We start from the raw sequence: 15,645 nt of genomic DNA, 5'->3' as shown, positions 1-15,645 counted from the left end.
CACTTATTTCTCAAGCCACCAAAATTGGAGCAAAAACTCCCTAAGGCCAACAACCACCCTAGCCGAATTTCACCTTCCACCCTCCACATCCATTCTTTCATATTTAATCAACTCACATGTACAAATACATCACTTCTCATGGCCATAAGATTCACAAATCAAACAACCTCAGTTTCAATCCATAATTCTTATCATCCGAACACACATACAACATATACAAAATTTCTCTACACAAGTATTTATTCAATCAAAGTTAAAGTTTGATTTACTTACCTTGAATTTGAGCTATTCCAACACTATAATCTCTCTTTGGTAGAATTCCCCTTTCTCTTAACCCTAAGCATATAAAACCATAAGAGTTCAAAACTTTAAAATTTAATCTCACATCTTGGTGCAAGAATCTTACCTTTGAATGCTTAGGATTGAAAATCTATCAAAATCTAGCCAAAATCCTAAGAATTTCTTTGGAGATTTAGTGAAGAAATTTGAGAGAATTTGGGGTGAAGGTGGCGTGAACAATGGGTGGAGTGGCTAGGGTTTCAACTCTTGAACTCTTATTACTACATAATAATATATATAGTTTCCCATTTTACTCTTGCACTTTCTAAAAATTCCATCTATGTCCCTTAGTTAGTTACAATAATGCCCTCATTTCTATTATCTTCTCTATGTTATTCTACTTCTTTTCATTCCCCACTCTTTCATCAATTATGAGTGGAATGACTATTTTACCCGTAATAACATTTTAAAGAATTTCTTTAACACTTGTCCAAGATAACTCTAACAAGATTCAACTAAAGGTATTAGGGCATAAATAAAGTTACGTACCTTGATGTGGGCGTCACACTAATAATCTCCGGTGACTCAACAAAGGTTATGAAGTAGGGACAAGCAAGTATCTTTCTAAAAATGAAGAACCAAAAGCGACAAAGATAATAGCCCTAAATGAAACGACCATATTTATAGATGGAGAGGAAGGCCAACCATTCACATCATCATTATCATCGTTTCATTGTACCTATAAAAAAGGTATGGGAGTCTCCTCATTCCTTCCAACCGCTGTCATTTCCAACGCATTCGTACGCATGGGGAAGGTAAATAGATGTGCAATCATTCATTACGCTGCCAAAGAGTTAAGTGAAAAGGCCTATGATGTGACCAAACAGGGCAAGGGAAAAAGTGTCAAAGGTGACACATCGCATAGAAAAAATGGATTCGATAAGATAGATGTAGCTTGCCAAAACCATTAGACGCTGAAGCTCGCAACCCATCTGACACGCAGGTCACTAGAAAATAGTTTTTGAAGCCCAACACTGCCCTCCAAAATCTGGGGGTTTAATGTTGTGCCTAATTTCCTAGTGGTTAGATTTGTGCTATGCATCCTTAAGGTGTATCAAAGCCTGTCAACCAAGATCATCCCACGTGTCGTCCCATCAATGCTTACCTTCTCTCACAAGGTAATTACTGTCATAACCATGGGTTAGCTTGTTATTAGCAAAGCCTGGTCTATCACAAGCATGGAGATTACTGACTCAAATCCTGATTAAAGGGATTATGCATGCAAGCATCCCGTAATACCTAGTCTCAACTACTGCCAGAAGGACCAAGTATAAAAGGAGTCCATAGCCTCCATTTCAAGAGATAATTCCGATCTAATAAAGTTCAAGAGAAAAACACACTCATCTGTGTAAGAAAGCATTTTAAGAGAGAAGGTTGTGAGAGCTAAAGGTCTTCCATTTAGCTCATGCACATTTCCTTTGTAACTTCTCCTTGCCCTATAACATAACTAAGCAATAACATAACAATAGATGTAGGCTTGGTCTTTATGCCGCTGAACCACTATAAAAATCTCTTTTGTTCTTTACTTTTTTTATGTCATTTTTATCAACCTTGTTGGTTATCAGTAACCATATGCAAATCTTGTCTGGCCACTTCTGAGGTCGACTAGGTATCTCTGCTTGGTACAAAATTTCACATCAATCATTTGTTATGAAGATATATTAAGATATTGGAGGATATTAAAAATGAAAATCATAAAACTTAATAAATTCGATTTCTGTTTGAAAAATAATATTATGAGTTTTTCCATGACTGCAATGGAAATAATTTTGGCAAAAAGTTTAGGCCTTTAGAATTAACAATTACATTTGTGGCCAAGCTTTAAACTTTAATGGCCAAAAAAAAAAAAAAAAAAAAAAGATCATTAGAATGGCACAAAACTTTTTCTATTAGGCTTATTTGAGACAAACCCGCCTTTGTTTATTTAATATCTATCATTGTAATTCAATAAGTTATCCATGCCTCATGCCAAATCTCTTGGTACCACACCAACACAGAGTAAAATCTCTATACATGGAAAGGCTAAAGGAGCTATAGAGATTTTTCAATTGATGCAAAGAAGTGGACAAAAGCCTTGTTCTAATAGCTTTATTTGTGTATTATCTACCTACAGCCAGGCTGGCCTAGCTGATGAAGGCTGCAAATTTTTTGATAGCATGTGTAAAGAGCATGGTATTGAAGCAAGGATGAAGCATTATGCCTACATGGTGACCCTTCTAGGTCGTGTTGGAAGGCTAGAAGAGGCATATAATATGATTGAGCGAATGTCTTTCAAGCCAAACGCTTGTGTTTGGGGAGCTTTGCTTAGTTCTTGTAAAGTTCACGGTAATGTGAGTATAGATGAGGCTACTGCTAAACATCTATTACGCGACAAGGGACTATGGATGCAACGAAAAAACTCTTTAACGAGATGGGTTGTTTAAGGGTGGAGCCCGATGTGTTTACTTGGAATGATATGATTGCACGGTTTAATCAAAGCGGACATTATGAAGAGGCAGTTCTTTTGTTTCAAAGGATGCATTTTGAAGGATTTACACCTGAAGAGCATAGTGTTTCTAGTGTTCTTTCCGCTGTGGGCGACTTGGAGAATCCTAAGCTTGGGATTCAGATTCATGGTTTTGTGATTAAGGACGTGTTATCGGAGGACAACTGGGTCAGTACTTCACTTATTGATATGTACGAAAAGTGTGCGTGTACATGGAATATGTCCAAAGTGCTTCATGAGATGGAATTTTTGGATGTAGTTGTTTGCAATGCTTTTCTTACGGGTCTCTGTAGGAATGGTCTTGTTGACAATGCATTGGAGGTCTTTAGGCAATTCCAGAGCCAAGGAGCGGAATTAGATGTTGTGTCTTGGACGTCAATGATTGCTGGTTTCTCACAAAATGGGAAAGGTATTGAGGCATTGGAACCTTTTAGAGAGATGCAAACAGCGGGGATGCAGCCAAACAATGTTACAATACCTTGCTTGCTATCAGCCTGTGGAAGTATTGCAGCATTGATGCTCGGGAAGGTGGCTCATTGTTTTTCTATCAGAAGAGGGATATCTGATGCTATTTCCGTGTCTGGGGCACTAATTGACATGTATGCAAAGTGTGGAAGGATTCAAATGTCTCGACTTTGTTTTGATATGATGTCATCCAAAAACTTGGTTTGTTATAACGCTATAATGGGTGGATATGCTATGCATGGAGAGGCTAAAGAAGCTATAGAGATTTTTCATTTGATGCAAAGAAGTGGACAAAAGCCTTGTTTTGTTAGCTTCATTTGTGTATTATCTGTCTACAACCAAGCTGGCCTAGCTGATGAAGGCTGCAAATTTTTTAATAGCATGTGTAAAGAGCATGGGATTGAAGCAAGGATGGAGCATTATGGTTGCATGGCAACCCTTCTAGGTCGTGCTGAAAGGTTAGAAAAGGCATATGATATGATTGAGCGAATGCCTTTCGAGCCAAACCCTTGTGTTTGGGGAGCTTTGCTTAGTTCTTGCAGTGTTCACGGTAATGTGAGTATAGGTGAGGCTTCTGCTAAACATCTCTTTGAACTGGAACCTACAAATTCTGGGCAATACATCCTTCTATCCTATATATATGCTTCCAAAGGCATGTGGACTGAGGTTGATGCGGTGAGAGATATGATGAAAGCTTTGGGTTTGAGGAAGAGCCCTTGCTGTAGTTGGATTAAGGTCAAAAATAAAGTGCACATGCTTCTTGCCAGAGATGAATCACATCCTCAGATGACCCAAATCATGGAGAAGTTGAATAAATTAAAATGGAGATGAAGAAGTCAAGTTACTTTCCACATACTGACTTTGTGTTGCAAGATGTGGAGGAGCAGGATAAGGAGCTGATGTTGTGTCGGCACAGTGAGAAATTGGCTGTAGTGCTTGGACTTCTTGATTCTCCACCAGGAGCTCCACTTCATGTGATTAAGAACCCAAGAATCTGCTTTGATTGCCATGTTATTATAAAATTTATATCCAATTTTGAGAGGAGAGACATATTTGTTAGAGACACTAAGAGGTTCCATCATTTTAAAGATGGAGTTTGTTCTTGTGGGGATTATTGTTGGAAAAATGTTATAGCTGACTCACAAATTTAGCATCACTCATTCACTCTTGAAAAGGAGGAAGTGAATTTGTGAAATTGAGTCCTTTGGTGATGTAGGAAAATTATGGTTAAATTATGATTCCCCGTTGTTTCCCTTTCTTTATTTGATTTTCTTATTTATTTAGAGTTTCATTTTAGGAATTTAAGTAGTTTCTTCATTTCATTTGAAGTTTTGTTTATACAGGAAGTTTCAATTTAGTCAAGCCTTACTTTCTTATTATATAATTCCTTGTTCTAATGATACATAATATAAGGATTTTCTTATTTCTTGTTCTAGTAACATTAGGATTAGTTTAGCATAAATAGGCTTATTATTCTACAAACAATGATGAATGATTTTTTTTTAAATAAAATTTCTTGATGATTCCATAGTGAATTGTTTCGTCGTGGATTCGACATCTTCTCGTGCATTCGCGATTCATTGTTCGTGGTTGCGAGCCACTGTGCTAGAGCGTATCTCATGCCTATCCAATGTCTATTATGCAAGTGCTTTTAAAGCAGTTTTATACGTTTGATTCAAATCCATTTTAGTGATAATCTTTTGTTTCTTTGGCATCTGATAAAATACTAAATACTCTGACAGATATGTGTACATATGAGTCAATGAATGTCAAGCATTTCCCCGGTTCTGATGCATGTTGGTTGAACCTTTATCAAGTTCAACATAACTAAAATTCTTTGCTTTTGGTGCTTCTTTATTGGTGGAGTGGAGAACAGAAACTGGACGCATTCTTCAGGTACTGTATAGTATATAAATTATTTAGACTGTTTTCCCAATTATGATGAGTAGTATCAGTTACATGGAATTTATGTTCTCACTATTTCACTTTGTTCATCAACCGATACTTTGCCTAGCACAGAACTTTTTTTTTTTTTCCTTTCAAAAAAAAAAATAAAAAATAACAATGAAGTTTTTCAATTAAACAAAAAAGTGTTCTTCCTTATGAGGAGGGCCTAGCTCTTCCAAAGTATACTATAATAGTATAAACAGTATAANCCTGGTTCTGATGCATGTTGGTTGAACCTTTATCAAGTTCAACATAACTAAAATTCTTTGCTTTTGGTGCTTCTTTATTGGTGGAGTGGAGAACAGAAACTGGACGCATTCTTTAGGTACTGTATAAATTATTTAGCCTGTTTTCCCAATTATGATGAGTAGTATCTATCAGTTACATGGAATTTATGTTCTCACTGTATCACTATGTTCATCAGCCTATACTTTGCCTAGCATAGACTTTTTTTTTCCTTTAAAAAAAAAAAATAAATAACAATGAAGTTTTTCAATTAAACAAAAAAGTGTTCTTCCTTATGAGGAGGGCCTAGCTCTTCCAAAGTATACCATAGTAGTATAAATAGTATAATCTTCAAGACTTTAGGTAGAGTAGACAAGTATGTTTGATATTTAAAAATACAGGACAAAAAGATGAAGAATCCAGTAGGACAGTTTATTATTCTTTGTAGTCTATTGAGAAATTCTTTTGTGCAGTTTGGGTTGAGTTGAACTTGATAGACAAATGGTGCCATGAACTTGGTTCGCTCTATTATAATTGTTAATGTCTTTTAAATCATATTGCTGTTATTCCATTATAAAAGTTTTGACTCTTGTATTATTTGTACTTTCAGTATCCTGTTTGCAATTTCGGTCATAGATCCATGCACATGCACGTATGGGGGGACGAAGAATGCAGATAAGTCTCTGCTTCGGGCCATGTCATGGAAAAATCTTGAAGCTGGTCTCTGATATAGAGAGGCTTTGCCTCCATGCTTTGGTCTTGGGTAGATGATTAGGCTAAATTTCTTGCACTAACTTCTTATTTCAGTATGCGGTATGTTTTAGGATTATCATTTTATATTAGTAAGTTCATTCATCCTCACACAGGAGACATAGTACATTTTTCCCGTGCCTAACGCCTACAGATTTTGCACAGATTTTGAGCTAATTTAGGGAACTTGCACCTATAATGTATTCACTGTCAATCTAACTAACTAGTTACATTTAGAGATTGGTCACATCATTTGTTAATTGCTAAACTTTGCAGGCTGATTATATTTTGTAAGAGTTACAACACTTATGGGTTATGCTTATTCACTGGCCTTGGCTGACTATGTTGATTTAATTGCTTATTTGAAATGTGTCGAAGAAACCTCATCACTCAAATGTCAAATATATTCTTCTCGGTAACTAGAGATCAACAAAACTAAAGCTTTTTTAGTGTGAGGTACCTAGTTTTTGCTAGACTATTCCCATAGTTGCTTGTTAGAATTGTAGCCCTTTATCAAACACAAGTAATCTATAACTTTATATGATGCGACTACTGGAAGGGTTGTGTAGATTGATGTATTTTAGATGGATCGGTGCAGATTCATGTGGTTTGACTCCAAAAAGACTAATATAAACCAAATATTACATAGAAAATCCTCAATGACATAGGTATATGTTCATCAGTTTAGTTACGAAAAACATTGTTCATCTTTCACTCTAGAATAATTGGATATTATCTTTGTACTTATAGCATGGTTTTAGCATCCCATAAAATCAGCTAAGATTTTGTTTTAGTGATCAATCAAGTAGTCAGGTCCTTTAGATTGAAAGGGTCCACTTGCACTCCACTGTGGATTGACATAATTATTGTCCTCAAAATAAACGGCCATAAATGCTTGAAATCAATGGACGAAAACTGGAGTAGGTTTTACATTCTCACTCGCTTGTAAAGATGGTTAAAAACCAAAATAAATATTCTAGGTGACGATTCACAGCTCTGTCTAAAAACCTGTTAAGAGTCGTAATTGGTCATTATATGGCTTAAATAACATTTAAACTACGTCAACACTTTGTACCGATTCATATACTTTCTTCTCACTCACGAAACTCCATCACTATCATACTCACCACAACTCCCTCAAATCACTAGCAACCTAAATAGCTTTAAAATAATGAATCAATAAAAACACTAAGAAGATTGACTATATAAAACCTATCAAATGTGAAAACGAGAATTTAGACATAAACTTGAGCTAATATCAAAGTGCATGATGTTTAAAATATAAATTAACATCATGCACACAAACATCATAGGTGTACTCATTAATTTCTATAATTCTTTTTAGATTGAATCTTTCGTTATTTATTAGAGAAATACAATTAACTAGTTTACAATTTGAAAATAATATGCCATTGATGCTGTGAATCTTAACATGATGTTTTAAGAACCACTCCAACAAGTTCCCCGTTATTTTCCTTTGTGGATGCAGGTTCTAGGTGATGACGCAGTCGGAGGGGCGTCGGCAAGCGAAGAGGAATAGCTACACTGTTTTCCCCTGTTTTGTCTTTTAAAATGCATTTTTGTAAACAGTAATCTTTGTGTATAAAAGACATATGATTTCTAATGAAAAGAAATTTTTGGGGCCCAATTTTATATTGTTATTATGCATGCATTGTCCTAGTTTTCAGTAGTTGTTACATGATACAAGAGAGTTTTACTCTCATTTTGAATGGTTTAAGAACAAATAGAATTATAATTAAAGTAGAGTTTGTATATGCACATTTATTGTTTGATGAAATACCTAAGAGAAGTATGAGTATGAGTAGAAACCTTAATTTTATGCAACATTGCATATTTGCATTTCATGAGTGCATTTAAGTAAAAAATTTAAGCATGAGCCATCCATATGCATACATTTATATATGTGTAATAACTTAAGAAAGAATAAAGAATTTTAAGAATAAAACACTCTAAGAATAAAGAGAAAGAAAGAATAAGCATTAAAAAATTAAAGAAAGAAAAGTATTAAAGAAGAGAAAAGAATAGGTTGTGCGATGGGGAACCGTGAGTGCTAAGAAGAAGTTCCCACATACACGCCACCTTAATTGAGTGGCATAAAAAGAAGAAGAAGAATTGTACAACCCATAAGAGTGTATGTGGATGAGGGTTGTACCAAGAAGAATTCCTACATGCACGCCACCTCAATTGAGCGGCCTAAGAAGAAAGAAAGAATTTGTACGGTCCGCAAGAGTGGATGTAGATGAGGACTGTACTCACTCACATGGCCAAGGTTCCAAATCCATGCATCAATCGAGTCTGATCGGCAAAGACTAAGAAAAGAAAGAATAAGAAAGAATGAGAAAGCTTGAGCAAGCAAGCAAAGAAAAGAAGTGAAGAACTTGATCAAGCAAGAAAAGAAAAAGAGAGAAAGAAAAGAATAGAAAGAAAACAAAAGAAAGGAAAGAAAAAGAAAAGAAAATAAATAGAATGAGAAATAGAAAGAAGAAAGAAAATGCATTTCTATGCATTCTTACATATGCATTTCATTCATGCATATCACCATGAATTCCATCATGGTTAGAAAGAATAGAAAGAACGAACATAGAGAAAGAAAGAACAAAAAGAAAGAAAGAATAGAGAGAATTAGAAAGAAAGAAAAGGACAGTGAGAATTAGAAACAGAGAAAGAAGAAGAGAAAGAAAGAAAGAAGAAGAGAATTAAGGAAGGAAAGAACCAAAGAGGGAGAAGAGTTAAGGGATTTACTTACTGACCATTTTTATGCTCATCCCATTGTTTTTCCATGTTTTTGCAGGAAATAGGTGAGCAGCGGTCGGAAGGGAGTTGTCAAGCAGCAAGAATTGGCATTACTGTCCACCGTTGCTAAGTTTTTGTACTTGTTATTTTGGTATATGTAAAGAATTATATTTTTGTAAGTAAAGAAAAATTGGGCCCAACTATTTTTCATATGCTAATTATGTATATTTTCACTGCATATGTTATAAAGTATACTAGTAGAAAGAAGTCATTACAGGTCGGCAAGAAAGAATGTTTTATTTATTTATCCATAGTTAAAAATAAATATTCTCTTTTATTTATTTAATTAGCTTAAATGTACGATACCGTTTAGAAAATACTTCTCAGTCTTTTGAGGCAAACTTTAACTTACCATTGCGTGAAAGGTGAAACAATCAGGGCTCTCTGATATAATGTTACTTTGCACTTGAAAAATAAGGTTGTAACGAATGATGAACTTGATGAAACAAGCTCTTCCTCTCTTCAAAAACCCTAAACGTTCAATCTTTCATACCCTCAACTCACTCAAATCATCTCTATCACAGACACAGTAAGCGCATGCTCAAATTCTCAAAACTAGAGTCTCTAATGACATGGATCTCGCTACAAAGCTTCGGTCTCAATATGCAAATCACCAAGACTTTGATGGCGCAAACCAAATCCTTTCTTCTTCTTTTGAGCCGACAACCTTTTCTTACTCTACTCTTATCTACGCCTACTTGAAACAAAATCCTTTTACTCAATCACTCCGTGTATTCGCTCAAATGCTCTCTCACAGTATGGCACCTAATACTTACTTGTTTCCTAATATTCTTAAGGCTTGCACTGGATTGTTGTCATTGGAACTGGAAAACAAGTTCATGCAATGGTTTCTGTATACGGGTTTAATTTAATGAGACAGGTCGTTTAAGAGTGGAGCCCAATGTGTTTACCTGGAATGGTATGATTGCAGGGTTTAATCATAGCGGACATTATGATGAGGCGGTTCTTTTGTTTCAAAGGATGCATTTTGAAGGATTTACGCCCGAAGAGCATAGAGTTTCTATCGTTTTTTCCGCTCTAGGCGAGAAGGAGAATCCCAAACTTGGGATTCAGATTCATAGTTTTGTGATTAAGGACGGGTTATCGGAGAACAAGTGTGTTAGTACTTCACTTATTGATATGTATGGAAAGTGTGCGTGTACATGGAATATGTCGAAAGTGTTTCATGAGATGGAAAATTTGGATGTAGGTGTTTGCAGTGCTTTTCTTACATGTCTCTGTAGGAATGGTCTTGTTGACAATGCATTGGAGGTCTTTAAGCAATTCTAGAGCCAAGGAGTGGAATTAAATGTTGTGTCTTGGACGTTAATGGTTGCTGGTTTCTCACAAAATGGGAAAAGTATTGAGGCATTGGAACTTTTTAGAGAGATGCAGACAGCGGGGATGCAGCCAAACAATGTTACAATACCTTGCTTGCTATTAGCCCGTGGAAGTATTGCAGCATTGATGCTCGGGAAGGAGGCTCATTGTTTTTCTATCAGAAGAGGAATATCTGATGATATTTCTGTGTCTACGGCCCTAATTGATATGTATGCAAAGTGTGGAAGGATTCAAATGTCTCAACTTTGTTTTGATATGATGTCATGCAAAAACTTGGTTTGTTGGAACGCTGTAATGGGTGGATATGCTATGCATGGGGAGGCTAAAAAAGCTATAGAGACTTTTCATTTGATGCAAAGAAGTGGACAAAAGCCTTCTTCTATTAGATTCACTTGTGTATTATCTGCCTGCGGCCAGGCTGGCCTAGCTGATGAAGGCTACAAGTTTTTTGATAGCATGTGTAAAGAGCATGGTATTGAAGCAAGCATGGAGCATTATGGTTGCATGGCAACCCTTCTAGGTCGTGTTGGAAGGCTAGAAGAGGCCTATGATATGATTCAGCGAATGCCTTTCGAGCCAAGCACTTGTGTTTGGGGAGCTTTGCTTAGTTCTTGCAGTGTTCATGGTAATGTGAGCATAGGTGAGGCTGCTGCTAAACATCTCTTTGAACTGGAACCTACAAATTCTGGGAACTACATCCTACTATCCTATATATATGCTTCCAAAGGCATGTGGACTGAGGTTGACGCGGTGAGAGATATGATGAAAGCTTTGGGTTTGAGGAAAAGCCCTTGCTGTAGTTGGATTTAGGTCAAAAATAAAGTGCGCATGCTTCTTGTCGGAGATGAATCGCATCCTCATATGGCCCAAATCATGGAGAAGTTGAATAAATTAAACATGGAGATGAAGAAGTCAAGTTACTTTCCACATGACTTTGTGTTGCAAGACATGGCGGAGTAGGATAAGGAGCTGATGTTGTGTGGGCACAGTGAGAAATTGGCTGTAGTGCTTGGACTTCTTAATACTCCACCAGTTGCTCCACTTCATGTGATTAAGAACCCCAGAATCTGCTTTGATTGCCATGTTGTTATAAAATTTATATCCAATTTTTAGAGGAGAGACATATTTGTTAGAGACACTAAGAGGTTCCATCATTTTAAAGATGGAGTTTGTTCTTGTGGGGATTATTGTTGGAAAAATGTTATAGCTGACTCGTAAATTTAGCATCACTCATTCACTCTTGAAAAGGAGGAAGTGAATTTGTGCAATTGAGTCATTTGGTGATGCAGGAAAATTATGGTTAAATTATGATTCCTCGTTGTTTCCCTTTCTTTATTTGATTTTCTTATTTATTTAGGGTTTCATTTTAGGAATTTAAGTAGTTTCTTCATTTCATTTGGAGTTTTGTTTATATAGGAAGTTTCAATTCAGTTAAGCCTTACTTTCTTATTATATAACTCCTTGTTCTAATGATACATAATATAAGGATTTTCTTATTTCTTGTTCTAGTAACGTTAGGATTAGTTTAGCATAAATAGGCTTGTTATTGTACAAACAATGATGAATGATTTTTTTTTAAATAAAATTTCTTGATGATTCCTTTGTGAATTGTTTCATCGTGGATTTGACATCTTCTCGTGCTTTCGTGATTCATTTTTCGTGGATTCCAGCCACTATGCTAGAGCATATCTCATGCCTATCCAATTTCTATTATGCAAGTGTTTTTAAAGCAGTTTTATATGTTTGATTCAAATCCATTTTAGTGATAATCTTTTGTTTCTTTGGCATTTGACAAAATACTAAATACTCTGAGAGATATGTGTACATATGAGTCAATGAATGTCAAGCATTTCCTCGGTTCTGATGCATGTTGGTTGAACCTTTATCAAGTTCAACATAACTAAAATTCTTTGCTTTTGGTGCTTCTTTATTGGTGGAATGGAGAGCAGAAACTGGATGCATTCTTCAAGTACTGTATAGTATATAAATTATTTAGCCTGTTTTCCCAATTATGATGAGTAATATCAGTTATATGGAATTTATGTTCTCACTGTATCACTTTGTTCATCAGCCTATACTTTGCCTAGCATAGCCTTTTTTTTTTTTCCTTTCAAAAAAAATAAATAACAATGAAGTTTTTCAATTAAACAAAAAAGTGTTCTTCCTTATGAGGAGGGCCTAGCTCTTCCAAAGTATATTATACTAGTATAAGCAGTATAATCTTCAAGGCTTTAGGTAGAGTAGACAAGTATGTTTGATATTTAAAAATACAGGACAAAAAGGTGAAGAATCCAGTAGGACGGTTTAGTATTCTTTGCGGGCTGATTATATTTTGTAAGAGTTACAACACTTCTGGGTTATGCTTACTCATTGGCCTTGGCTGACTATGTTGATTTAATTGCTTATTTGAAATGTGTTGGAGAAACCTCATCACTCAAACGTCAGATATATTCTTCTCGGTAACTAGAGATCAACAAAACTAAAGCTTCTTTAGTGTGAGGTACCTAGTTTTTGCTATACTATTCTCATAGTTGCTTGTTAGAATTGTAGCCCTTTATCAAACACAAGTAATCTATAACTTTATATGGCGACTATTGGAAGGGTTGTGTAGATTGATGTATTTTAGATGGATCGGTGCAGGTTCATGTGATTTGACTCCAAAAAGACTAATATAAACCAAATGTTACATAGAAAATCCTTGATGACGTAGGTATATGTTCATCGGTTCAGTTACGAAAAACATTGTTCATCTTTCACTCTAGAATAATTGGATATTACCTTTGTACTTATAGCATGGTTTTAGCATCCCATAAAATCAACTAAGATTTTGTTTTAGTGATCAATCAAGTAGTCAGGTCCTTTAGATTGAAAGGATCCACTTGCACTCCACTGTGGATTGACATAATTATTGTCCTCAAAATAAACGGCCATAAATACTTGAAATCAATGGATGAAAACTGGTGTAGGTTTTACATTCTCACTCGCTTGTAAAGATGGTTAAAAACCAAATAAATATTCTAAGTGACGATCCACAAATCTATCTAAGAACCTGTTAAGAGTCGTAATTGGTCATCATATAGCTTAAATAACATTTAAGCTACGTAAGCACTTTTTACCCGTTCATATACTTTCTTCTCACTCACGAAACTCCATCACTATCATACTCACCACAAATCCCTCAAATCACTAGCAACCTAAATAGCTTTAAAATAATGAATTAATAAAAACACTAAGAAGATTGACTATATAAAACCTATCGAATGTAAAAACGAGAATTTAGACGTAAACTTGAGCGAATATCAAAGTGCATGATGTTTAATATATAAATTAACACAAACATCGTAGGTGTACTCATCAATTTCTATAATTCTCTTAGATTGAATCTTTGTACTTATTAGAGAAATACAATAACTAGTTTACAATTTGAAAATAATAGGTCATTGATGTGTCATGACCCAATCTAACGTGGGCCCGGCTAGGCCAAATCACAGAGCAGGCCCACTTTCGGACCATTCTACTCAGTATATGTCCCCCCCCCCCCCCCCCTTAAGGGATTTCTTCGCCTCCCCCATGGCTCAAACCCATGCCTAGCCTGATGGTACTCACCATGCTTTCCAATTGACTATAGCCCCTTGGGCATGGGTTCGAGCAATGGAGGAGGCAAAGAAATATCTTAAAAGGGGGGGGGGGGGGGGGGTACAATACTGAGTAGAAGTCACGGGTAGGTAGTGGGAGTGATAGTGTCAATCAAAGCCTGCCTCCTGGCCGTGCCTCCGGTCAGATGGGGCCGTGACAGATGCTGTGAATCTTAACATGATGTTTGAAGAACCACTACAACAAGTGGAAATTAGAGGAAAAATTCAGCATGTTTACCATGTGCAAAGCACGAGAAATAACAAATGCATTGTCGTGGTAACTGTAATTCTTAATTGAAAAAATAATTAAGCACGTTCAAAAAGAAACAAGATTGACCTCCTACACTTTCTGAGTTTCTCCACCCACCCAAATCAATATTGAAGTCATGTAAATTTTATAAAATTTTTTATTTAGATGATAAACTGCAAAAATTCAACAAGGCATCATGAAATTGAAAGATTTTATAACAACAACAACAACAACAAAAAATTAAAGAATAAGAAAAGAGATACTAACGGCTGAGGCAAGAGATGAACGATTAGGGAAACGCATGGCCACAGTGTTCAAGGGCTTGTTTGAGAGATGGGCACGTGTCTCTACTACTGAGGCAGACCAAGTAGAAGAACGCTTCAACAATGATGTTGTCTGAGTCAATTGGCTAACCCTTGCACAAAACCCATCGTACTTTTTCGACAATAGCAAATGGACTTGAATACTACATTTAGATGAATTATTAAGAACAAAAAACAATACCAAAGGTCCAAAACTGATTATAATATTAGAGTTGTGCAGTTTACTTTCTGCATATTTTCTGCTATCTTGACTTCTCTTCGTTGGAATGGTCGGCGAGAAAAAAAGTTTTATTTACTTATCCATAGTTAAAAATAAATATTCTCTTTTATTTATTTAATTAACTTAAATGTATGGTACCGTTTAGAAAATACTTCTCAGTCTTTTGAGGGGCAGTTTATTAAAAAGACATTTGGAGTTAAAATTTAATTAAAAGGCTATGTAGTTTGTAAATGTTAACTGAATAGCCTTATTTTTTATTATGCTTAATTATATATGATTAGGGGTTAATTATGATCAATGAATAATTGTGTAATCTTTTAAAAATTATAATATGTCCCTAAAGAGTAGAAAATCTTACAAACAAACCCAAACAGCTTCTTCTTCTTCCTCCCGCCGCGTTAACGCATTCCTCCACCATTAACATGTTCTCCAACATAGATCCTCCTCCTCCTGACATTTCATCCAGGTATGTGTATCTCCCTTTCGATTTCATATTTTGATTTACAAAGATTAGGGTCATGGTTTTGATTTAGCATGGATTGGGTTTGGGTTATGATTTTGATTTAGTTGTTTAGGTTGTTGGGCTGTGTTTGATGTAATGGAAGTTGAAAGGAGTGAAATATGTTGAAAATTTGTTATGGGCATCTGTTATGGGTATGATGGATCGATTGTAGGTGGAGATGATTGAAAATGTATTCTGGGTATGATGGATCGCTTAAGCAATCTGGTGTATCGCTTAAGCAATCTGGTAGGTCTAGTAATGCAGCAGATAGATCGCTTAAGCGATCAAGTATGTGGCATAAGATCGCTTAAGCGATCTGCTAAAAGTCCGGTGTGTAAGAGCAGATCGC

The 15,645-nt window shown here is 35.7% G+C and overlaps 1 protein-coding gene and 1 pseudogene across 1 annotated transcript; both read left to right on the top strand.

Moving 5' to 3' along the window:
• The first annotated feature begins 2,297 nt into the window (after positions 1–2,297).
• On the top strand, positions 2,298–4,527 carry LOC116119825 (pentatricopeptide repeat-containing protein At1g20230-like). The gene is given in 3 exon segments (XM_031405748.1): positions 2,298–2,664; positions 2,715–4,106; positions 4,109–4,527. Coding segments are annotated over 3 exon segments (2,091 nt in total). The 3' UTR covers positions 4,441–4,527.
• Positions 4,528–9,597: 5,070 nt separating this feature from the next.
• LOC116119824 lies at positions 9,598–11,584 on the top strand (annotated as a pseudogene).
• The last annotated feature ends 4,061 nt before the right edge of the window (positions 11,585–15,645 follow it).

The sequence above is a fragment of the Pistacia vera genome, unplaced genomic scaffold, assembly GCF_008641045.1.
Source record: "Pistacia vera cultivar Batoury unplaced genomic scaffold, PisVer_v2 Contig907, whole genome shotgun sequence".
Taxonomy (NCBI): domain Eukaryota; kingdom Viridiplantae; phylum Streptophyta; class Magnoliopsida; order Sapindales; family Anacardiaceae; genus Pistacia; species Pistacia vera.
The sequence above is the reverse complement of the archived record's forward strand: the minus strand, read 5'-3'. Positions and strand labels throughout refer to the sequence as shown.